Genomic DNA, 23461 nt, shown 5'->3' on the forward strand with positions numbered 1-23461 from the left:
GAATGTGATCTGTGATGGAATTAAAACAACTACAAACCAGCACAGAAGTTTTCTCAGAGAAACACAATAGCCCAGTTTGAGCTGGGAGCAGTGGCTGCAAAGCTGCCTGGCTAAAGAACTGGTGTAACAAGTTGGGATGGAATTGTTTTGCTCTGTAATGAAAGTTGGTTTAATTGGAGAGTGCAGGAAAAACGTAAGCATCTTTACAGCCATTTACATATGTAAGCCATTCTATAAACATTACTTAATTAGTGTATAAATCATTAACAATTTAGCCTAAGTCCTGAGTAAAGTGTCTCTCTGGCTCTTGCAGGGGAGACAGGAAGCCTCATTTTCCCCTCCTCATTTTTGTCATGCCTGAGGCTCATGCCCTCTGGGTTTTACCCTTACAGTTGGAATTTGGAGGAGATGTCAGTCAGGCTCTGCTTATTTTCACATCTAATTCATGCAAAAACCAGGTTTCCTCCTGAGGCAGTAAACTGGCCCAGATTTGCTTCAAAGTTTGGCCCAGGTTCAGTGAATGACTCACTTTAACTGAGGTACATCCATCTTCCTGGCTGGAACACGTGGTGGGAAGTGTTGTCAAAGAGCAGAGATCCCCTAGAACCACAGCTCAGGGCTTCAGGACCTTGCAAACCAAAAGCAGTGGCTCATTCCCTCCCCTGCTTTCTTGTCACCCAACATTAAGGACATTGAGTGGGTGTCCCAACCACTGCTGCTCAACCCAGGGTCCCAACGTGGGATTTTGCAGGCTAAAACCTCTGCAAAGGGCTGGGATGGACTGCTGGGAGCTGGGCTGGGAGGAATTTCAGCCAGAAGCCTCCCTGGTCCTGGGATCTGTGCAAAATTCTATGCAATAAGTCTGGCAATAGGTAACAGATAAAGATAACATTGTGGGCCATTGCCAAAATATGGATTACCCTGAACGGGCCAAGATTAAAAGGCCAAAAACAACACTCTCACCCTCTGAATTGGTTCCCTCCAATCGGAGTATGGAAAATGAAAGAGAACAAGATAACCAGGACACCCCCCCACTAGAGGTGACACTAAGTTTCTTCTGCCTGAGAAAAAGTTAATATAGCAAGGACATGACCAGCCTGTGATATCATCTGAGAGCAGCTATTCCTTCATGACAGATTCACCTTGCAGTGGCAGGGAAATGCCCACAATACCAACCTGCAAATATGTTGTACTTTGAAGGGTTTGATGTACCAAAGCCCTCCAAATCCTTTGTATATTTTAACTGCTGTGCATCAGACTTCCTCTGCTGCATTCACTCGGTTTTGGTTTGAAGCCCAATACAGGCAGCAGCTTGGAAAATTGTTTTATAGCTCAAAATGGAGCAGTTGGAGTTTTAATTTGGGGGCATCTTTCTTTTACAGGGGGACATTACTCTTGGTGCAAAATTTTAAGTTATTCAGGTCACGGTATTTGTATCAATTTTCAACATTTGGAAACTCAGTTGCACAAGGATCACTGAGCTGACTTAGAACATTTATTTTCTCAAAGGATGGCAAACAATCACATCCATGGCTCTGTCTGGAAGATGTCTTTCCTTCACTAACATTTAAACAAAATAACTCAGATAGTTTTTTATTCCAGATCAATGTGATTTCTTAAAGCTTCATGTTGAGTAGATAATCCTCAGACGGGCTTTTTTTAAAGCAGAAAAGCATATGAAACAGCTTTAGATGAAACTTTGAGCTGCTAGATCATTTAAAAGCAATAAAGAGAGGAGAAAAAAAAAAAAGAGTTAACTTGAAGCAGGGCACTTGGCATTCAAGGTGACTGTGAGAGGTGGTCACAAAGGAAGGTTGCTCTCTCAGCAACCACGTCAGGTCCTGTGCCACTATGGCAGAGTCATGCCCTGCACATGGATTTGCTGCTGACCCTCAGTGGCCAGGATTCCATGGAAGGAAATATGGGGTAATTATCTGCAATTCTAATTTTCCAGTTCCATATGTCCCAAGATGACAACTTGCCAGTGTTCTCTGTGGCCACGGGGATGAGGTGTCCACCAGAACATCCCATGGCATTTCCATGACTGCAACTGGAGGTAAGGAAACTGCTCTGGTGTTTGGATACACTCACAAACAATGATCCCAGCAATCCTTGGAGAGGGTGGAGTTACATACCCAGTCACATATTCCTCCTCATTTTGGAACAATCAGATATAAAATACTCTAAAATAAGAATGCAGTTACCACTTGTTTCCTTCCTCAATTTCTTATCTCGCTTTATCACAACATTTGTAGCTGTGGCTGACAGAAATGGCAAACATGTCCAGTATTTCTGATTTTTGTCGTGTCTTGCTTTTTATTTGAACTTTCAGCTTTTTTGACTGGCCAATGACTCAAAAAGTTAACTAAAGCCATGATAGCTTTATCATAGTTTTGGGAAGACAAGCTGCAAAATCCAGAGGTTACCAAAGCAGAATGGGATTTTAAAGAATGCTTGAAGCAGGTTCATTCTGCTTCTTGTGAGAACTGCAGCTGTGCCAAAGTTTTTTGTAACTTTTGTACACACATAAAAGCATATTCTACACATATTTCTGTCTATATTTTAATTTACTGAGAGCATTTGCTCCATTTGATTTATACTAAGGCTTTATGATTGTCAGATTAGTGTAAGAATGAAAGTAAGAAAATTAAATTGTACCTGTGATTGTCCTATCATTTTTCCATGTTTTTCAGATGTTATGTCTAGAGCCCAAAGGAGTTTTTAATGTGATGCACTGAATATTCTGACTTATTCATAGGAGAGCTCAGCATTGGGCACATCATTTACCAGCTCACTGCTGTCACAGGCTATTGCATCCTTCTTCCCTCTTGACCCAAGCTCGATTAATCTTTTCATAGTTTTGGTTCTGGTATGGTTTTGAAAAAGTGTTGTTTTTCCCAGGAAGCCTTAAGAACCTGAGCATCTGCTTCATGCTGTCTGGGCAGCTCAAAAAACTGCAGAGGGAAGGGAATAATCTCCCCCAGACCCTTGACAGCATCACATTTCCACCCCGTCACGGTGCCCGGTACGTGCAGCGCTGGCAGGAAGAGCTGGGGAAACTCCTGTTTGCTGGGCCATGACCTGTGGAGCTGCATGGTTTTAGGAAATACCAGGTTAGCTCCAGGAGCAGGGAATTGTTACAGCTCTTTGTTCCTGCACAGAAGTTTTCAACATCAGTGAGAGCATCAGTGTGTGTATTCAGATTTCCATCTGTCATGCAAAGCATAAATCCAAAGCACTCTGTGAGATCAGTCACGCCCAGAATATTTGAAGTTACCCAAAATGTTGGCGAATTAACATCTCACATTTTTCTCCAGAGTCCTGAGTGGTGCAGGCATTCTGTTAATCATATATTGCAAGCTCAGGCAATACATTAAGTATGGAAAATAGGTTTATATAACAAAGATAAGGCAGAACGAACTGGATCCACAAATATCTTTCTACTCACTCTGTCTATAATAATTTCATTACATTTCTTTGGGGTTTATCCAGTTTTACTGTGACCACCTACTGACAATGTGTCTGAAAGGAAAGAAGAAAAAGCACGAAATTCTAACATGCAAGACATACAAAATAAATCCTGTGACGTTTTCTAATATGGGAATGTTCCTAAATGCCAGACTAAAACATCCCTCCAACGGCTTCTTTTACAGACTTCCCTTGTTCCAGAAACTTGGCCTGACTTAGGAGGAAACCCCATAGCTGTCCCTTAAAAGTTGAATTGCATCAGTGTGGGCAAGATGTTGGGCCAAATTCCTTAATGGTGCAATTCCATGAAAATCAGAAATCCTACACCAGAGCTGAATCTGCCCTGTGGTATAAAATGATCTCCCTGGAGGCAAGACTTTTGGAAACAGTATCATATTTTAATTCTAAACAGACAATTTGTTTTGGGTTGTATACAGAGCATGACAATCTCACTGCTATAGGAACCAGCTACATAAAAGGTGACTTTATCCCTGTTTCTTGTGCTGTTTGCTTTATCTGTGTGTGATTTGCAGGTAGCTACATGATCCTACAAACTTCTTTTTATGTAATGGAATGAGCCCCTGTTCTGTTTAAGATTTTAAAAGATTACAGAGCTGGCGTTGGAACATTTGTACATTTTGCAATGAGTTAAGGAGAAAGGCTGCGTGCTGTTTATAATCTGGGAAGTACAGATCCCAGTTAATCTTACCCTTGGAGAACAGACAGTTATATTTTTTTACAAATTAACAGATCCTGACTGATTGCCTCCCATGACTGTGTTCACCAGTTTTGGAATTCCAAGGGCAAAATAGGATCTGCCTTTTGTAGAAGGTGCCAGGAATGGCATCAGGACACACTGTCTGGAGGGTGGCTGAGCCTTTTCAATCCTCCCCACACCGACTGGATTTGGCACCATTGTGTGATATATCACCACTGTAACAAAGCACTTCATGCAAGCTGGTCATATCCTATGGAAAAAATCTTGGAAGGATGTTGCAGAAAAAAATATTTAACCTCTGTTCACCATTTTTCTGGAGATGTAAGGTATTGTGAAATTTGAGGAGATTTTCACAGCTTGGCTTGTGAAATTCATTTCCAGCTTGACAGATTGTGATTTCATGATTTTGCACATCTGGATTTTGGCACAGGGCTGTGGGGGGGATGTCTCTGGCAGTTTGCCTCCCAGGACAGTGTGTTTGCTCCTGGGCAGTGAGGAGTCCTGTCCTGGCTGAGCTGTCCCCTGCCTGCCCTGCCCTGGGCACTCTCTGTTCCACAAGGGAAAGGCTGCACAGCTGGAGCTGGCCCTGACATCAGTGAGCTCAGGAATCACTTGAATAAAAATGTTAAAGTCATGTTTCTAAAATTCAAGCAGTGTAAGGGATAGGCAAAAAAAGTTGTAGGGGTATCTGTACTGTGTGTTCTGGGGAGCAAACAACATTTTCACTTGCTGAAAACACTGTGTGCACAGACTACTGAGCAGTCCCTCTGCCACACTGCACCAGTGGGCTGCTTTTCTGGCCAGGCATTTTGGGAGGGGGTCTTCTCCTTCTGGCAATCTTCCTAGAGGGGACCCAGTTGATGAAACAGGACTTTAAGCCAGGATTTTTTCAGCATTCACACCACAGAAGGAGAGTTTACAAAGGTGGCAAGAGCCATGTGAATTTTCCCTTTGTGCATTGCTGTGTGACAGCAAAGTCATCCTATTTTCCCACCAGGATCACACGGGATCACAGAACCTCCCTTATTCCTATGGCATTGGAAGTGTGGTTTCAAAAGAAAAATCCCTGTGCTGTCTGGAATGCTCAACTGTTGGGTACCAGAGTCGGAAAACATCCTGCCTGCCACGAACGTTAGGAAAACAGAGCAGCCCTGGCTCCAGTGCCAAGTGGTTTTTTGGAAGGCTGACTCCCCTGAGAATAAAGGATATTGGTGTCCAGCCAAGTGGGCAGGCAGGAACAGGCCCTGGGCAAGACACTGGAATTTTGGTGGAGCCTGAAATATTGTCTGCTTGTTTGTATCAGCTTCTCACTTTGGTATTAAAAGGTGAGCTGCCCAAAACGTGAGGAAATGGGCCACAAATTGATAAAATTGGAATTATTTTTCTGGCTACATTTAGAGGAACTTAAAACAGGGATTTCCCTTTTTGGCCACTCCAGTATCCAAGAGTAACTTAATATTTCCGTTAAAACCAGAAAAAATCCCCCAAAGGAAATTTCCTTTTTTTCCTATTGTACACTCAAAAATCCCTTCTTGTTGCAGAGAATTCATTTGGTTATTACTTCCCCATTTCCCTGTTTAGATGAATAGTCCTGGTCTAATGGCCCAGTAAGCATTCATCCAGAGTATTCCCCAGCTTCTACTTCCTATTACACTTGAAGAAGTGCTACACTTCATCAAATGAGATTAAAACCCACCCTCATGTGCTTGCATGAACTGCCTAAGCACACACACAAGCAGGAACTTTATTAAATGCTTTTTCCCTTCTATTTTTATGCTAATAAACATCTAAATGTAATTTTGGGGTGTTCAGAGGTCCATTGCTGCTTGAGATTCACCAGAAGTTGGGGCAAAACTTGCATCCACTGAGCTCAAGAGACATTTTTGTGTTGATCTCAACAGAGCAGGGCTGGGTCTTTATTTCCTTGACAAGGCTGGAAAATGTTCATTCTGCCTCTTTCCCCTGCACACACATATTTTCTTTTCTTTACAGAAGGAGTAATTTGTCTTTATCTCACCATTCACCTCTCTCTCTGATTGCAGTTAATGGAATTGTCACCTTTATGGACTCATGCTCCATTTCTCAACCTGTCTGGACTTTGGCCTCCAAAGGTTACCACAGCTAGTGAAGTAATATGATTGAGTCTTTTTCGACAGATTTATGCAAGATTTCTTCTCCAGCAAGTGTCACATCTAGTCTAGTTCTGCAAAAGAGAATATTTCAAAGATGCCAACTGTCATCTAAACCCACTAAATTGTTCTGTGGGGTTGAGAGGACTCAGGGCCATCTCGGGCAATGCTGATTTACACTACCTGGAGCTGTTTCCCTGCTGCTTGAAATACGGGCTCTGGTTAATCACGAAAAAAAAGAATATCCCTGTCTCCCAGAAAGCACATTTAAAATGGAATTTTCATTAGTTACTCTGTAATGAAAAGGCGAAAGGGTGTATTTTAAGTGAATCTGTCCAGAATCTTGGAAGAAGGGGGGGTTATTTGAAGGAAAACTACAACAGCCACACGCTAAACAGGAAAAATTGGTCGAGTTCCATTTAAGGCACGTACATCCATGTCAAGATGAATATTTTCAAGGTTATAGAAGGATTTTGGAATTATAGAGGATTCACTGCACATGTATCTGCTCCTTCTGCATTTGATACAAAGCACAAATTAATCATCATTATTCTGCACTAATATAACACCTCTTAACCCTCAGCTTTCAGAATATTTCAAATGAGCAATGAATTAAGCCTCATGTGGGCTTGGGAATATGTGATAATCCAAAATTGGATTCTTTAATAAAAAGCATTTTCAAGGCCTTCATTTTGGAAGTTATAAACTTATAATTGTTCTTGAAAATATCTTCCTTTGTCACTCACTTGGAAAGAAACCATGGGAGTACTAGAGAAGTGAGATGAAATGGAAAAATGTATTAAGCAAAAGTTAATAAATTTGTCTGTACTTATTTTTGTTATTTATTGGAGCAAAAAGACCTGGGTAAATTGAGGTGCTAATGTGATATAGGTGTAAAAAAGGCAAATTTGATACTTGTCTGTAACTAAAAGAGTGCAGGGGGAATCATTATTGCCCCTGTACAAGTCTCTTGCAAGCCATCATTTAAACATTACACAGTATGTCAGACTCTGATCACTCACGCTCAGAAAAGATGAATTCTGACTGAAAGAAGTGAAGGAAAAACTATTAGATAATCCACAACTTGCTGTTATGAGAGAAAATAAATGATTAATATTTAACTTGGCAAAACAAATAAGGGACTTCAATGGTGTCTACAAATACATTGTGGGAGGAGAACAAGTATTATACTAAAAGAAACTGTCAGTGTATGACAATAGGGAGGGCAGAAATAAATTTGTTTTTAATGAACGGAGGAATGGGATTCTGGAACAGAATCAGGTCCATTTCTCTGGGCTTCATTTTAGTGCTTTTCAGTTGAACAAAACATTTGGGTATCTCCCCAGTCACGGTGCCTTGTTTTAGGCCACTGAGCTAATGTGAAACAGCTCGTTTGTGTCTCTGAACTTTACACTTTCCCTGCATGGAGCGCTTCCCTGGCCAGAGTGGTGGCCCTGCGCTGGGATTTGTCCCCACGGGCCAGGTCTGACTCAGATTGGGATGTGCACATCTCAGAAAACAGAAATTTAAATCTCACTACACCGCAGACCTCCTGGGGAGCAAGGCAGAGCATGAGGGCACACATTCACACCATGCTGTAAGATGACTTGGAATTACAGTCAGGAGGGGGTATTTTATTTTTTTAACCTATCTATTCAAACCAAAGCATTTGGACTAATGAAGAAACCCCCAAACACTGCAGTTTGGGTCAAATGTCCTTTCTAAGCCAGCCCAGACAGAAGGTATTCCCAATGGAAAAATCAATTTTCACCCAGATTTCAGTTTGGTATAAGCAGTGTTTTCCATCAGAAAATCATCCCAACGGAAAATTCCTAACTGGTTCTAGTACAAAGTGACTAGCAAAGCTCTCAAAATGATTCAGTGGCAAGGCTGGAATGAGAACCCACAGCTCCTGACCACGAACCCTGTGCTCTAACCACGAGACAAACACTCATCTTTCCCTGAGCAAGGTTGTTCCTGCAGCATTTCTGCTCGGGCCGAAGTGGGAATACTCTGGAAATGTTGCAAGAGAACTTTTTTTTTTTGCTGCAAGATTTCCTGTTGTAGAATGTTTGTGGGGGGTAACGGGAAAAATCCCTGGTGGCTCCCTGGGGCCAGAAGTGTTTGGATGTGATGGGAATGTGAGGGCTGCTCCTCCCCGCGTGGGCTGAGGAGGGTCACGCAGGGCTGTGGTGGGATCTGGTCCCAAACCATGGAGTGCTCAGCCACGGCTGGCCCATGGGTTGGACTCGACGACCTGAGAGGTCTTTTCCAACCTCATCGATTCTGTGATTTCTCTGTTTCCCAGGGATGCATTTGAGGGCATCCCGCTGCCCCATCCTCTATCCGTTTTAAGCAAACCTTAACTAAACCCAGGGTTTTCTTCCTCACATCAGCAATTCTCCAGCTTTTCAGGTAAAACTCTTAGAGTGACCCCACGCAGAAAATCAAACTCATGGCTTGCAGCCCCGTTTTACTCATTTAAGCAGCATTTACATTACACTTAAAGAGGGTCAGAATGAGTATACTTAAGGAAGGTCAGGGATGTCCTGAGCCCTGACATTCCCTCTTGTTTATTGATTCTTCTATATGTTTCTACATAGTTATTGGCCTGTATGTTTTTATGTATTTATTCTTCTGTACTGTATAAGTTCTTCTCAGCGGTCTCCACGTGGCTTCTTGCACCGCTACTCCGACCCCCGATACTTCGCAGCCGTGTACAGGGCAGCAGGGCTGGAAAACCAGAAAACCAGATTTATCACCGGTTTACCAACCCGCGGCTGGTTCCCGGTTCAGCCCCGGGCGAAGGGCGCTGCCCTCAGGGAGCCGCCGCTGCCCTCAGGGAGCCGCCGCTGCCCTCAGCGCCCGGCGGCGCCGCCGCTTCCCCGCCCGCCCCTTCCCGGCGCAGGCGCGGCCGGCCCGGCACGGGGGAAGCCCGGCGGCTTTCCCGGCAGCGGCGGGCTCAGGGGACGTCCCCGCCGGGGTGTGCCGGGGGCACAAGTAAGCGATGGCTGCAGAGTAAGTGACGGCGCTGGCCGGGCCACGGCGGCCCCCGGCCCTCAGCGCGGCCGCCCGCGGGGAGAGCGCGGCGCGCGCTGCCTCAGCGCGGCTCCCGCCCCTCTCCCTGCCCTTGTTCCTGCCCCCGTTCCTGCCCCTTCTCCGCCCGGAGGGTTCCGTCCTCCTCCGTCAGGGCTCGGATCGTGCTGCTCTGAAAGGAGGTCTGGCGTTCGTGTTGTTGTTTAATCACCAGCGCCGCCTCCTTCCCCGGGGAGCCGCTGGCCGCAGCCGCGGGCCCCGTGCGGCGCGCCCCGGCCGTGCGTGGGCTGAGGGCTCGCATCGCCCCGCATCGGCTCAGAGCCTGCTTTTCCTACAGCCGGTGGGATTTACGTCCTTCTGGCTGCCCCGAGTTGTCTCCTGACGTTTCTGTAGAGCACGGCCATGTGTAACTCCCGCTGTGGTTCAGTGGGAGCGGGGCTGCCCTTCACAGCCCGCACCGCGGTGCCCAGTGCCAGGCGAGGCGTTTGGTGCTGCCCCGGGCGGGCACACGGATCCTCCCGGTGCCTCCTGTGCTCTTGGATCACCTTTATCCCTGCCGCCTTCCCATGTGCTTCAAATGCAGCTTCCTGGTGAGGGAAAAAGGAGAGGCACACGCTGATTTCTCCATGATGCTGAGAGACAGGATGCGAGGGAATGGCCTGAACCTCTGTCAGGGGAGGTTGAGGTTGGATAGTAGAAAAAGATTTTCCCCCGAAGGGTGGTCGGGTGCTGGAACAGGCTGCCCCGGAAGGGTCACAGAACCAAACCTTCCAGAGCTCAAGGGGATATTTGGACCATGCTCTCAGGCACATGGTGTGATTCCTGGGGTTCTGTGCAGGTCCAGGACTTGGACTCAATGATCCTCGAGTATCCTTTCCCAGCTCAGCTTTGTCTGTGATTCTGTGAAAGGGCGGCACTCAGTGACCTGACCTGGGCAGTTGGGACATGCACAGCACCCACACACTTAGCTAATCCTCCGTATCCCCAGGAAATTCCCATAAATACAGTCTCCATTCTCGTCTGTCTGGCCCTGGTGTCCTGCTGCCACCACTGCCTCTCTTGTCCTCACGCAGGTCCCCTTTTCTGGCACCTTCACAGCCTTGTCTCCTTGTCATGCCCCTGTGATCCCAAGCAGCTCCTGGGCTGGCACAGAGCACCCCCCAGGAACCTGCTGGAATTTACTCGTGCTTGGCTCCGGAGCTGCCAACACGGCCGTGTTCCTCACTGGTGCCAGGCTCTGCCCCGGTGAGGAGCTGGTAACTTGGCAGATTCCTTCCCTGCTGAGGTGCCTGGGATTTGTTAGGAAGTTTAATAAACTTAGCACCAGTGCTCTTCTCTGGAGAGCACTTACGAAACAAATTCCAGGGAAGTAGAGGAAAGGGCTCGGTCATCTCGGAGGTTTTTAGAAAGTAATAAGCAGACACGTTGCTGGGAAGGTGGTCTTGTATTTCATTCTCGTGTATTTCATTCTTGTGTATTTCATTCGTGTATATTTCATTCTCGTGTATTTCATTCCCTTGTATTTTACTCTTGTGTATTTCATTCTCGTACATTTCATTCTATTTTCTTATCCTGGAAGACCATTTGCTTAAGTAGTTGAGGTTAACTTTTTTTTAAGTGTACTTAGATACAATACAAAAGCAAGGAAATTTTAAAGGCTCTGTAATGTTAATGGTCCCTTTCTTTCAGGAATGTGTATGAGTATTTGGAAAAAAAGAGGCACTTCTTTTTTCCTGGAAAGGGTGTCTGGGATAGGAGGATGAATGCAGAGAGAATTGGTTGCTTGTAGGGACAGCTGTTCCCAGCAAAAAGAATTGTGGCAGAAATAAATTTATAGTGTCAGGAGAGACTAAATAAACTAGTTCTATGCTAGCAAGTTTTTATGTGTATTCTTAGCCACTTCTGTTACTTCATTCTGTGTTTCTCAGTTAAATTATCATTTTAAAATGTTGGTTCTTTTGAATAAATAAATAACTGGTTTTGTGCAGAATTAGTGTTTCTTTTAACCTAATATGCAACCCCACTTCCTCTTAAGTAGTTGTGACAGGAACTTGGGGCGAGTGTTTTTGAAATTGCAGCCCAAATAAATGTTTAATTTTGAACTGACAGATTACTTGGGGCTGTCATTCTTCTCAGGCTTTTACTATGCAAGAGTGAGCAAATCTTGTAAAATAAACCGTGTATTGGGCTCATGGACACATGTTTGCTTCTGGGCTGAGCATCTTGAAGTGGTTTGCAGCATGTCTTTAAAAATTTATTTCACTGTTGCATCTACTGCTGGCCTAAGTGCTCCAGTATCTGCCAGGAGTAATTATAGGCAGTTGGTTCAGATGTTGCTTAAATGTGTAAGCCTTGATGGGAAATGCAGTGGATTTCAGCCAGAATGCTAATTTTGATGTTTTATCATTTCATAAAACTGTGAACTCAGAACAAATTATTTTTATACTGATCTGCTGATACGTAATCCCAGGGTTAGTGCCAGATTCAGCCGTGATGTAGCACCAGAATCTAAAGATGGGATTGAAGTTAGAATATCAGCACTACCCTAGGTTGGCTAATTTGTATCCACAGTGGCATAGTGGCTGTGTTTACCCATGTAACCTGCACAGAAGCTCCTGGTGCCAAGGCTGGTGTGCTGCAGGAATGCAGTTTAAAGCTGTTGTGTGAATTGTAATTGTGCCTTTTGAATTGCATTCTCCTCCAAATTATATTTTGTGACTTGCGCAGATATTTTGCAAATTCACGTTATTGTGAATTTGTGTTTATAGTATACTGCTTTTTTGTGGCATGTGTTTTGTTGGTTGTTCAGGGTTTTGTTTCTCCATTTTCATCATAGCATAGAGTGAAAAAAAAAAGTCGCAGTACATGAATCAATTTTACAGGCAAAGAGCAGAGATTATTCTCTCTGCCCATCATGAGTAGGTTAAAGTGATAGACACAGGGATATGAAAGATCTTCCTTAGCATTAGATTGATAAGCTGATGGATCCAAACACTTGGGTCCATCAGTCATTTTGGAGCCTGTTACCTCTTTTCAACTAGTCATGAAGCTGCTACAGCCAGAATTTATGTAATAATTAGATGGCATTTTTTCCCCCCTCAGTCAATGTAAACAAGATAGTGTCTTCTTTCAGGGCTCCAGGCATTCTGCAGAGTCATTTGGGACACGTCTGTCTGCCAGGTCATTAGCACAGCCTTTGGGGATGTGTGCAGCTGCAGCGTCAGAGCAGGGAGTGGATCTCAGGAGCGTGGTGTGCACGGCTTGTATCCACTGCTGCTGCCAGCCTGGGGAAAAGAAAGGGTGCTGCTGTACACCCCCCTTATTCCTTAGGTTTTCCCGCCTGGGAATTGTGTCCTGGCATTTACTCATCAACATTTCCTCTGCTGGACAAACTGGAGGTCATGGCAAGTGTTCAAAATCCTGCCGTCGTGTGAGTGCACCTGTGATGTTCATAAGCGTCAGGGGCTTAGTCCTGAACTCCTGTAGAGGCTGGGAGGTTGCCACTGATGGATGCAGGATCAGAATCTGTTTTTGAAGTGGTGGCCCAGTCCCAGCAGGGCCCAGAGTGCCCTGGAGGGAATTGGAGCTGTTGCTTTTCCCCAAAGGCTGTGTCTTCTCATCTCATGTTGCGTGTTCTCACAGCCCTCTTCTCAGCCTTCCTTCTTCCTGAGAGCTCCTCTCGGCAGCTGCTTCCTGCTGTTCCGGGGTTAGGTGGGCTCTGGAGCAGGGGGAGCTGCACTTGTTTCCTTTGTGTGCCAGAGTTACAGACCAGGGAGCACCGGGGCAGCCGGGTGTGCTCGGCATGCTGCTGCTGTGCAGAGCCCATCGGGGCATTCAGCAACCTCAGTGGGGCCAGGGAAAACCAGGGGCAGCAGTAGCCCCAAGTCTTCCCCAAGCATGTATCTGGAAGAGCTCCTGGATCCCTCTGTTGTGAGCTCAGTGTTTTGGGACCTGCCTGAAGCTGGAAATCCCCGGTCAATTCCCTGCTCCTGAGTAGCACCTCTCAGCTGACACCAACACATTGTTTTCCTACTGCAGCATCTCTGAGTAGCATCTCCACTTGCCCACAGTGGCCTTGGCATTATTTCTTGCTGTTTATTAGTGCTGACTGCTTCAGTGTGTTACGGTACTGCCACATCCCTGAGCACTCAGAGCAAGAAAATGCTTTTTGTCTTACCTGACCATGTAGGGATTGTGAGTTCCAATACCCATGGTCTGTGGATCGCTGCAGTGAGGCCTTTGGGGGTGATTCAGAATGAGATGGAATCATGACTGTATGGAGAAAGTAAATACACAGCAATTGCTTAATGTCTCCTCTAGCTCAGGAACTCGGACACATCAAACAAAACTAGCAGGTGGCATGCTCAGAACGAACCAAAAGGCTTTTTCCTGCATTGTTTTCACAGAACTTTATAACTCGTTACCGCAGTAGTTTGCAGTTAGAAAAGTTTCCCTGGATTCAGAAAGAGCACAAACAAATTTAGAGAGGAAAAAGCCTTCAAGGTCTGCTAATCCTAAAGATAAAATTTCTGGCTCAGGAAGTGCCTTTACTATAGATAGCAGGAGGAAAGGTGTCCTGGGGAAGTGCTGCTGGATGAAAAGGGCAGGCATATGCTTTTCTTACGGCTTCTGCTGTTTGTGGAGGATCCTGGGCTAATTGGACCTTTCATCTGACCCAGCACAGCCATGCTCTGCTCTTTAATCAGGGGCCAGAATGCCATTGCTCCTATTTGATCATCAGTACCACAGGCTGTCTGCCTGTGTGTGAACTGAAGACAGAAACTGGAAGGAGAGCAAATAATTCTTCTGTTTAGTACAAACTCTTCTCGAGCAGAATATAGAGAAAACCAACTCTGCTGTTGGTATTTATGGACACTGGTCATGCTGACATCCTTCTGCTGTTCCTGAGTGAGATAACTATGTAGGCACTAGAAGCTGAAAAGAAATAATTTTTTGATCTAATTTCTTAGAATAATTTAGTCATTTTCATTTCTCCACTTACTGGTTACACCAGGATAAACCAGAATGTGCCTTGCTTTAGGTCAGAGCAGGTGGAAGTAGTTTGGCCTGAAAGTATTTAAAATCCAAAAGATAGAATTAGAGGGCAGAGGGCAGCAATGAAGTAATGACTTTGTCTTGGACACTGAAAGCAAGGAGAAGAAAAAAGATCTGGAGAGACATTACAGCAAATTAGTATGTAGTGAATTATTTATATAGAGAAAAAGAGGTACTAGAAAATAGTAGAATATTATCAGTCCTGCCTGTGCTGGGGTTTATTGACATTGCATTGCAATGTTAGGGAGACAGGAAGGTTTTGATGGAACAATCTAAATATTATAGGACCAGAGTCAGGGTTGAATCTTACTACTGAAATCTTCCATTATTTCAAGCTGTTTTTCCTTGTAAGATATAAGAAAACTTCACAGAATGTACCAGAGAACTGATGAAAGAATCTAGACGTGTTTGGTTTTCAATGAAGAAGCATATTTTCCCCAGCTCCAATTTTATTTATTCCAGTTTTCTTACTGTTAGCACAGTCCTCACATTCCTAAGACGGAGATCCTGCATGTAGGTGTTTCTGTTTGGGGAAGGGAAAAGGGGAGGTGAGGTGTGCTTTTGTTCCCTGTGTTTGTTTTGTTTGCTGTGGGGTAGCTGACAAATAAATGCTTGTTGATAGTTATAGCACAGTCCCTTGGGCATTTAAGGATATTTTCTATATTAGTACTGCCCTTCACCACAGTGTTAGAATTCCCCATCTGCTCCTGCTCTCCCACACAGACATGTGCCTTCTTTCTCTTTCCACATCCAAACAGGAATTACAGAAGCTGGAAGAGCAAAGGGAGTTCACTGTCTTCAAGGAGATCCTGCCACTCTACCACCACCACTTGTATTGGTTACTTACCTCTAGCAAGCCAACAAAGTGCTGAATTTCCAGTGTAATGTCAAAAGGACTTGTTTTGGTTAATGTCCTTTTTTCAATTGAAAAGCAGCTTTTCTTTAGCATATTTAGATCTTTTCACACAAAGCTTATGAAGCCTCATTTGAGCCTGTTAATCTTTTTCTTGGTAACCCATAGAAAAGCACAGCTGCACTACTAAAAACACACTGTGTATCCACAATCACTGGGTCTGGGCAGCCCGCAGCGTTCCAAAGATCAAAGTTTAAAACAGACATGCCAGCCCTTCCTAATTCTTTGTGTTTAAGCACACAGCACCACGAAGTCTAAATTGCTGCTGCTGAAAGCTTGTGCTGAGCTTGGGCCTATGCTGATGTGAGTGCAGCCCCTCCTGCACCCTGGCTTTAACAGAAAGGTACGTCCTGGCAGCTCGATAACTGTGAGGTAAAGTGGGACATTCAAGTCTAACAGTGCTCATGAAAAACTCATCTGGTTACTTACTCATTCCTTTTAAATTAAAGTAAATAATGTTAAGGATTTTCTGTCTTTTTTTTTTTATTCTTAGTATTTTTGCAACTGAGTTTCACCCCTCCTTTTTCTTTCTTCATTGCTTATGTGGGAAAACTAACACATTTGTACAAGGATAAACTGGGAAGTCTGTGGTTTCCAGCATGCACATTTTGAATAATATTTATACAGACTATTATTTAATGGTTCATATAAATATTTATAATATGCTGTAGCCTTTTGATCATAAATGCTTGTTTGAAAAGCCATTCTGTCCCTGCTGTGATTTGCAGAGAAAGAGGCCATTGCTGGTTTAGTGCTTAGAGGGAATTTTGGCTTCTTGTCCTGATTTAGCAGTTACAGACATGGATTAACACGGTCAAGCTGGACATGTCTTTTAAGTTTACTTTTTTCCTCTGCCCCTCTCCTTCTGTTTGCAAATTCAAATAATAAGTTGAAAATATGAGGCTTGAATTCTGCAGTGGATAGACAAGGCTGTATTGAAGTTCTGGAGGCCTTTTTTCTTGGCTGCAAGGAGCCAGGCTTCCTGAGTTTAGATTCTTCAGGGATTTAGAAGGTCCTATCTCCACTGCCTTCCACCCCTTGGAAGTCCATGAACGTGCATCATCCATGCATAAAATATTTTGGTGTCATGTTAGGAATATTGTGCTTGATGAACTGACCTGTCTGACTGGACTTTTAGGACATTGTATTTCAGTTATTTTTCTGGTTTGTTTTTCCTCATGATTGTATTGCCTGCAGAAATATAGAATCCAGCAGGTAAAAAAATCCAAACCAATGTTTTATTTGCACAGTACTTTTCACATGACAATTAATGTTGGTGTCCAAATTCCAAAGCAACAAGCTTGTGCAGGGATCTTCTGCTACCCCCTGAACTCCATTAAAGAGTTCCTTCAGCTCTGATTTGGAGCTTCCTTTTGTACCAAAGAAATCTTCTGGAAACACAACAGAATGACAACATTCCTTTTTAAAATTCTTATCACTGTACTTTGGCTAAATATTTTCCACCAACTTCTCTGCTGAGTTCTTAGGTTCTCGAGAAATACCCTTGGGCAGAGTCCATAATTGCTGACATTTATGACCTAGAGATGACAGTGCTTTTTGTGGATGGGGTTGATAAGTAGGTGGCATACCAAGTGTTTGGTATTCCAAAAAAACCCTTGGCATCAAATTATGTTTTTGCAAGCAGATCAGATCCTGTTGCAGAGACACTTTACTTTGAACAGCCTCTGTTACTTAGTGCTTGCTGTTATTGAAAAAGGATTAATATTTACTTTTAGCCTTTTTTTAAAAATGAGATATTGAGTGAATCTTGCTGCTTTGTGAATCTAGGTGAGCTTTATTCAGAAAAAGACCAGTTAGAGTAAGTTTGGGCTCCTTGGTTTTGTACTGTCACTTAACTCTTTCCTGTTCCCACTGATTGACAGCAATAAACTGGTGGATGTGCAAAGGTTGATATGCACTGCTCGAGCACATAAACAAACTCTGCTTCCTGCCCAGTCACTCACACAGGCACATCCTGGTTGCTTAGTAAGGAAAAAAAAGGAAAGTAAACATTACATGGGCAGATTGGGTTCCAGGTTTCAAATGTTTGTGGGAAGAATCCAATGCAAAGCCATAATTTCAAGTGCTGAGTAGGAGGTACTGTGAGCTTAATTCTCTAACATCTGCTAAGCTTGTTCTCTAAGTAGCAAAAACACATTAATGAGCTAAAATCAAGGCTGCCATACAAGGAAGAGAAATTTGGAGTAATATTGTGTGTGTGAGCAAGAGGCAGGATATAAAATACTCCTTTTGCTATTTGTATTTGGTGAAGAGCAAGTAAGAAGGATTTGCCTATGTTTAAAAAAAAGAATCTGTTTTGCAGCTTGTGGTTTATTCTCAACTTTTTATGAGTCAGCAGCTAAAGGCAGAGCCGAAATAGGGAAAAAACAGGGAAATTTGTGAGATAGTATCAGGAACAGTATTATGCAATGTCTTTGTAGTAAAATTTCTCACAAGGAACTTGCAGCACCTGCAGCCAGCCTTTGGAGCTTTGGGGAGGTGCAGTGCAAAATTAAGAAGTAAATACCATGTTGAAAAGAATGTCTTAAAACTGCTCTTCCAGCTGAGAGCTAAGAGGGAGAAGCTGAGTGCTGTCACCCCCCAGGTGACAGATGCAGTATTAATCACCCATAGCAGCAGAGTTGTCTTCTCTGGCAGAGGGGTTGGCTTTTGTTCCTCTGACCAGGTCACAGAGCCAGGGCCAAGAAAATAAAGCAGGCCTTCTTGCCAATATTCCTAGGTGTTAGACTCATGGCACACCATTATTTTTAGCTGATTGCTCATCGCTTGGACACATGACCTTGCTTAAGGAGATTAGTGTGTGTTGCACCTAATCTGCTGGGCAGAGCCAGCATGCTGGGAGGCAGCAGCCAGGATTTCCAGCAGGACCACAATATGCTCTGTAGCTTGGAAGTTTTTTTCTACTTTCTGACATTATTACAAGCTGGTGATCTGTGCAGCTACTCCGGTGACCCTGCAGGGTGTGAGCAGAATGTGGTGTGGTCACTGCTTTGGTCTGTACCAGGGACAGAGCTCCCTCCTGCTGGCCAAGGAAAGGACAAAACCATGGACCCTGGACCATCAGTGGGGTTTGGACATGAAGTGCTAGATTGAAGCAGGGAAGAATGATTGTGTGAGCACAGATCTCCACTGACTGACCACATTTCCATGACTTCCATGACCCCGTGTTTAAGGGGTGTGAGGAAGGGAAGCCTCGGTTTCTTCAGCCAAGGTGTTGTTTTATACCATTTTCAGTGCAAATGAAACTTTGTTCTAATTAATTATTATGCAAAATTGGAGTTTTTTGAAATAGGGGGCTTCTTGTTTTCCTCTCTATTTCACCTGCTGCCTCTAACCCTCTATGACCGTAGATTTCTGATATCTATCAGCAGCAGTGGTTACAAGACTGCCATGGATGTGAAAGACATGACATTATGCCCGTAGATCTTGACCTGTACTCAATGTTATTATTAAAAAAAAAAAGAAAAAAAATTGAAATGTGAATAATCATATTCTGTTAATCAGGACTTTGCAAATCTTTCCCCCTTTGCTTATATTCCTCCCTCTAACCACCCTATCTACCATATAGAGATATTAGCAGGTCACATCTTTAGAAGTGGGCTGTTTTAAAGTAGAGCCATTTTGATGCTCTGTAAATACCATGTGTTTTAAAAGCCAATTTATCCATTCATTTTCTGAATATCAGAAGCTGTATGTCAGCTGAGTTTCACGTGTTTCAGAGATGTGAAAGGTTCATACAAGCACTGAACATGGTACTTTGTCTGATGTTTCAAATATTTCTATCAGCTCTTACTTAGCATTCTCACAGCTTGATTAAAATGTAAATGTTAACTATTAATTAAGAACAAACTGTGAGAAATTAAGAACAGTGAATTTGTCACTGTATTAAATGTCAAATAGTTAAACTTAATATAGTGAAATAAGCAACTCGTTGTGAATAATTAAATCAATTAACTTAACCTCACTTTGTTCTTGTGGGATGTCAGAGTAGGCAGAGTTTTCACACCATGCTCTCATGGCTCAACACATTTTCAGAAAATTATTTTCTGAGTCTTAAAAGTGGTGTGAATTGATGGTGGAGAGCTCTTGGAGACTATTTATTCTTTTTTTCCTCTGGGTAACATGTAACTGATTGTCATGTAGTTACTTTATAATTACCAGCGTCACAGCACAGGTGGGAAGTTTCGCTTGATGTGAGGCAGCAGCTCTTGGCACTTTTTCCATCAGTCTTTTTATCTGCTTTTAACCCCTTTTTTCCCCTTTTCCTTCAACAGGTTGTATTAAAAATGCCCAGTGAGAAGCAGACTGCAGTGAAATACTACGTTGGAGTTGACGTGGGCTCAGCCAGCGTTCGCGCGGCGCTGGTGGACGGCTTTGGGACGGTGGTGGCACACGCAGAACAGCCCATCCAGGTTTGGGAGCCCCAGCCAGACCACTATGAGCAATCCTCTGCAGACATCTGGGCTGCCTGCTGCTCTGTCACAAAGGTGGGCAAGGACAGGATGAAGGATTCGTGTTGCAGGTGGCTCTGCAAGTTTTGAATGTTCACGGTCCTGCAGTCCCCGTGCCTGTCATTTCCACTCGGGTCTATTCAAGCGGTGTAACTTGTGACCACCCTTGTGCATTCAAAGCACCTTGAGGCTGATGCAGCCTCACAAATGTCTGTTTTACTGGTGAGGAGTTGAAGGCCAGAGTGAAAAAAACCTCATGCTACAGCTGCAAATAGGATGAAAGACCTTTGTGCTGTTATTGCAGAGGGAGGATTTAGCCACTGCCTCCAGGTCTCACATCTGTGAGCTTTGTTTAGCTGGTGTATGCTCTACCCACGAGACAGTTCTTGGAGGAGTCAAGGTTGCTCAAAACCTGGCAGTGCATATATCTAGAGACGTGCATTGGGCTGCTCTGGAGTCATAAAGGAGGATTTATTGTAGAGAAATTGTAATCTGGATTTTGGATGGCCCCTAAAGTAACACTTGTTATCCTCATTATAAGAGGATCCAGTATTATAAGATCAAAATAAATAATAAATGTCTGTGGATAGTATGAGGCATAAAACCAGATTGAAATAGACTTTACTACAGTGGAAAATTTGTACCCTCTGATCCAGGGCTCTGCCTGTACATGCTGGAGATAAAGGTAAATTAGAGACCTTGCTTGCAGTGCACACAGAGGCCATTTCATCCTCCTCACTACAGCCCCTGCCTGCTGCATGTTCTGAGGTTGGCTTTTTAAATATTCATGATACGCTTGGTAATTTGCAGATGGACTGTTCACCCATTGTCTTGTTATTGCCTTTTCAAACATTAATGAGCTTGGCTCTGCAGAAATGCCCTGAGATGGGGAAGAGGAGGTGAGTGGATAGAAGCAAAAGAAGGGAGTGACAGGAATGATAGGGAAGAACAGCTTGACATTAAAGCAGAGCAAGTCTTCCTCTGCTTATTTGATTTTTCTCTGTCTGAGTGGCTTTGTTCTTGCTCTTGACCTCTTTAAATGCAGTGTCTTATATTTAAGCAATAAAATGGTCTCAGAAACTGCAGTTTTACAGAGCCAATAAGAGACTGGCACTGTGCAAATCTACTGAAAGTCTTTCCTTATAGTACTAATTAAAATAATGATATTTTTATTGTTGCTGAGAAGTGGCAATTTATTACCGTGCTACATTTTAGGTGTCTTGCAACCTCATTTGGCACTTAATTCTTGTGGGTGTTGTGTTTTCTTTTCCAGTGCTGCTGGAAGCCATGAAGTTCAGGCATTTTGGGGCAATGGTTTGGTTTTTTTTTATTTTTGAAAACCTTCCAAAAAGTGTGGTATTCACACTCTTGGTAGCTGAGTAAAGGTGTGCATTGCAGAGGTGTTATCATGGCTACAGGTTTTGACCAACTTTAGGTTTGGAACCCTTCAGTATTGCCAGAAAAACACAGTATTACCAAAGCAGTTCTGGAAGATTGTTGCTTCCATGGGCAGGAGGTCAGTGAAGTAACTGATGGAAACACTTGGTCCTACTCCTGGTCCATGTTTCACATCCAGCTCAGCTCCAAGCTTTAGACATGAGAGAAAGTTAACATTGCAGGTTTTCTGCTACCTTTATTTACTGGTGTTTTTGTGCTCCCTGCTTTTATCCAGGACTGTGGATAAAGATCTCTGAATTCAAATTTGAAACACAAAGAATTTCTGGTAATTTACTGTGTTTATATTGGAAGTCTTAAAGAACACTGAATTTAGGAAATTTCAGCATTTGAGCTAACTTGTAGCTCATTTTTTTTTGGTACTGTCTAGTTCACATGGCACTTGCACATGCATGGATATATCTGTATTCCTGTGTGTTTTGTGCATTTTCAGGAAGTTGTCCGTGGAGTGGATGCCAGCCAGATCCGAGGGCTTGGGTTTGATGCTACCTGTTCCCTTGTTGTGGTGGATAATCACTTCCAGCCTTTGGCAGTCAACTCTGAAGGTAGGGCTGCACACAAAACATGGTGTTACTGTGTGAGTTTTAGCTCTGCTGGGAGGGAACTTCCCATGTCCTCCAAATACCAAGTGGTGAGGTTGAGTCTTGGAGATGGAGATGACCCAGACTCTTTTTTATAAGAGGATTTTTTCCCTGGTTTTACTGTTTTAATTTTATTGAAAAATTAAATCTGAGATGAGAATTACTTATTCTTTGGTTAAATATTTGGCATCTTAAGATCACATTCATTCATCTTGGCTCTGAGAAATTTCTTCTTAGGGAAATGTACACTCATTTTTCTTTTCAGCATGTTTTCTTCTCCTTCAGACTGTACTGATCATGGCTTTTATAGTGTGTATAAATGCCCATCCACACTGGCTAAAGGAATGTTAGAAATGTTAGTGTTAGTGTAGTCTAACTGCTTGCTCTGTCATGGAGCTGCAGGCAAGAAGTTCAGTTTGTGTATTTTATTACACTGGTGTTCTGTCTTTGTCTAGGACAGTGCTGAGCTTCAGAAACAGTCTGTGACCTTTTTCTAAAAATCTGGGGGTTTTATTAGTTTTTGGGTAGATGATTCAGAAGACTCACAAAAAGTCTGTTCTGCACTTCTTTTACCCAGTGAATCCCTCTTAATATTAAGTGTGTGCTATATCAGTAGTTACAGAGACATAATCATAATTCTGTGTATGTTCCCTTTCTGTTCTCAGATGTGTTTGTCATCTCCTTCTGTCCTTCTCAAAACCTAGCTTTGCCCCCAAAATGTCCTTTTCTAAATTTAGATCAGATTATTTATTTTTCAGTTTGAGAGTCTCTTACGATCTGTTCAATGCCTAATGATGTCTGAGGCTATTTTGGGTCTAATGAGTCAAATTCAGTTCTCATTTTCTGTGCTCTGATATCCCTGAGAACTTTGAGTTTACACAGTGGTGGTGCTAAACAACAAGACAAGAATTCACTCAATACTGTAATGCTATGAAGGGCCTTGCAGTGGTGGTATTTCAGGCAGTTTCACAGTTCTGAGCTGTATTTCAATCCATTTTAGAAATATTGATGCACCTCACACTTCTGCCTTGTTTTGCACTATGTTTTCAAGATGAAGCTTGAGTGGCTATGCCTTGGAGTGTGCAGTGTACTCAGCCAGAGAGGAATCTGCAGTGTCACCTGGATTACTGTTCCCCCTCTCTGCCAGGTCCTCTGGAGGTTAATTTGGATAAAATGTTCTTTGCTTCTTGTTCTCATTTGTGTGTGCTGCAGACTTGCCAAATGCTTTTTCCTTGCGCATCCAAAATAAAAGCATTTCAGCAAATTCTCCCCCTTGAAACAGTATTTCAGAAAGGAATTAGGGTGGTTCTTCTCATAACCATAGAAGAGGAGAGAGAATCCCTGTAGCTGATTGAGGTAATTTCAGTTCACAACATAATTGTTCAGATTTTGTCATATTTTTAGTTTTTGGAGAATGTTCCTTTGTATTTTTAACTAAATATGTGAACTTTGTCAGGAAGTTTGGGTTCTTTGAATGAAATACAAGAGAACATGGTGTTTCACAGTTCTTGGATGCTCACAAGCCTGACTGGTTTCAGTCAGCATTCTCAGTGTTCAGCATGTGCTAAAGTTGGGTCAGAGGGCTAAAATTTTATATTTAGAAATCCACTGTGAATTATTAACACAAACAGAAT

General features: G+C 43.3%; 1 protein-coding gene and 1 long non-coding RNA gene across 11 annotated transcripts in view; both read left to right on the forward strand.

Annotated features, from left to right (window-relative positions):
- The window catches only part of LOC135305414 (uncharacterized), a 161418-nt gene extending 153480 nt beyond the window's left edge, over positions 1-7938 (forward strand). Inside the window, exons 6-8 of one of the 2 annotated variants that reach the window (XR_010366600.1) lie at positions 1955-2056; positions 2902-3113; positions 6229-7938. This is a non-coding gene — a long non-coding RNA (uncharacterized LOC135305414). The remainder of the gene's footprint in view (positions 1-1954; positions 2057-2901; positions 3114-6228) is intronic. The other variant, XR_010366601.1, reaches the window with a different exon arrangement.
- Positions 7939-9210: 1272 nt separating this feature from the next.
- FGGY (FGGY carbohydrate kinase domain containing) overlaps positions 9211-23461 on the forward strand; it is a 135435-nt gene continuing 121184 nt past the window's right edge. For 4 of the 9 annotated variants that reach the window (XR_010366598.1, XM_064429017.1, XM_064429014.1 and 1 more), the window contains exons 1-4: positions 9211-9333; positions 15556-15662; positions 19615-19827; positions 21680-21791. Coding sequence is in view for 8 of the 9 variants with exons in the window: in XM_064429017.1 (XP_064285087.1) it covers positions 19627-19827; positions 21680-21791 (313 nt within the window). In the remaining variant the exon portion in view is untranslated. Of the gene's footprint in view, positions 9334-10197; positions 15663-19614; positions 19828-21679; positions 21792-23461 lie in introns of those variants that run through there. The other 5 variants (XM_064429016.1, XM_064429019.1, XM_064429020.1 and 2 more) reach the window with 5 other exon arrangements.

Source organism: Passer domesticus, chromosome 7, assembly GCF_036417665.1.
Source record: "Passer domesticus isolate bPasDom1 chromosome 7, bPasDom1.hap1, whole genome shotgun sequence".
NCBI lineage: Eukaryota > Metazoa > Chordata > Aves > Passeriformes > Passeridae > Passer > Passer domesticus.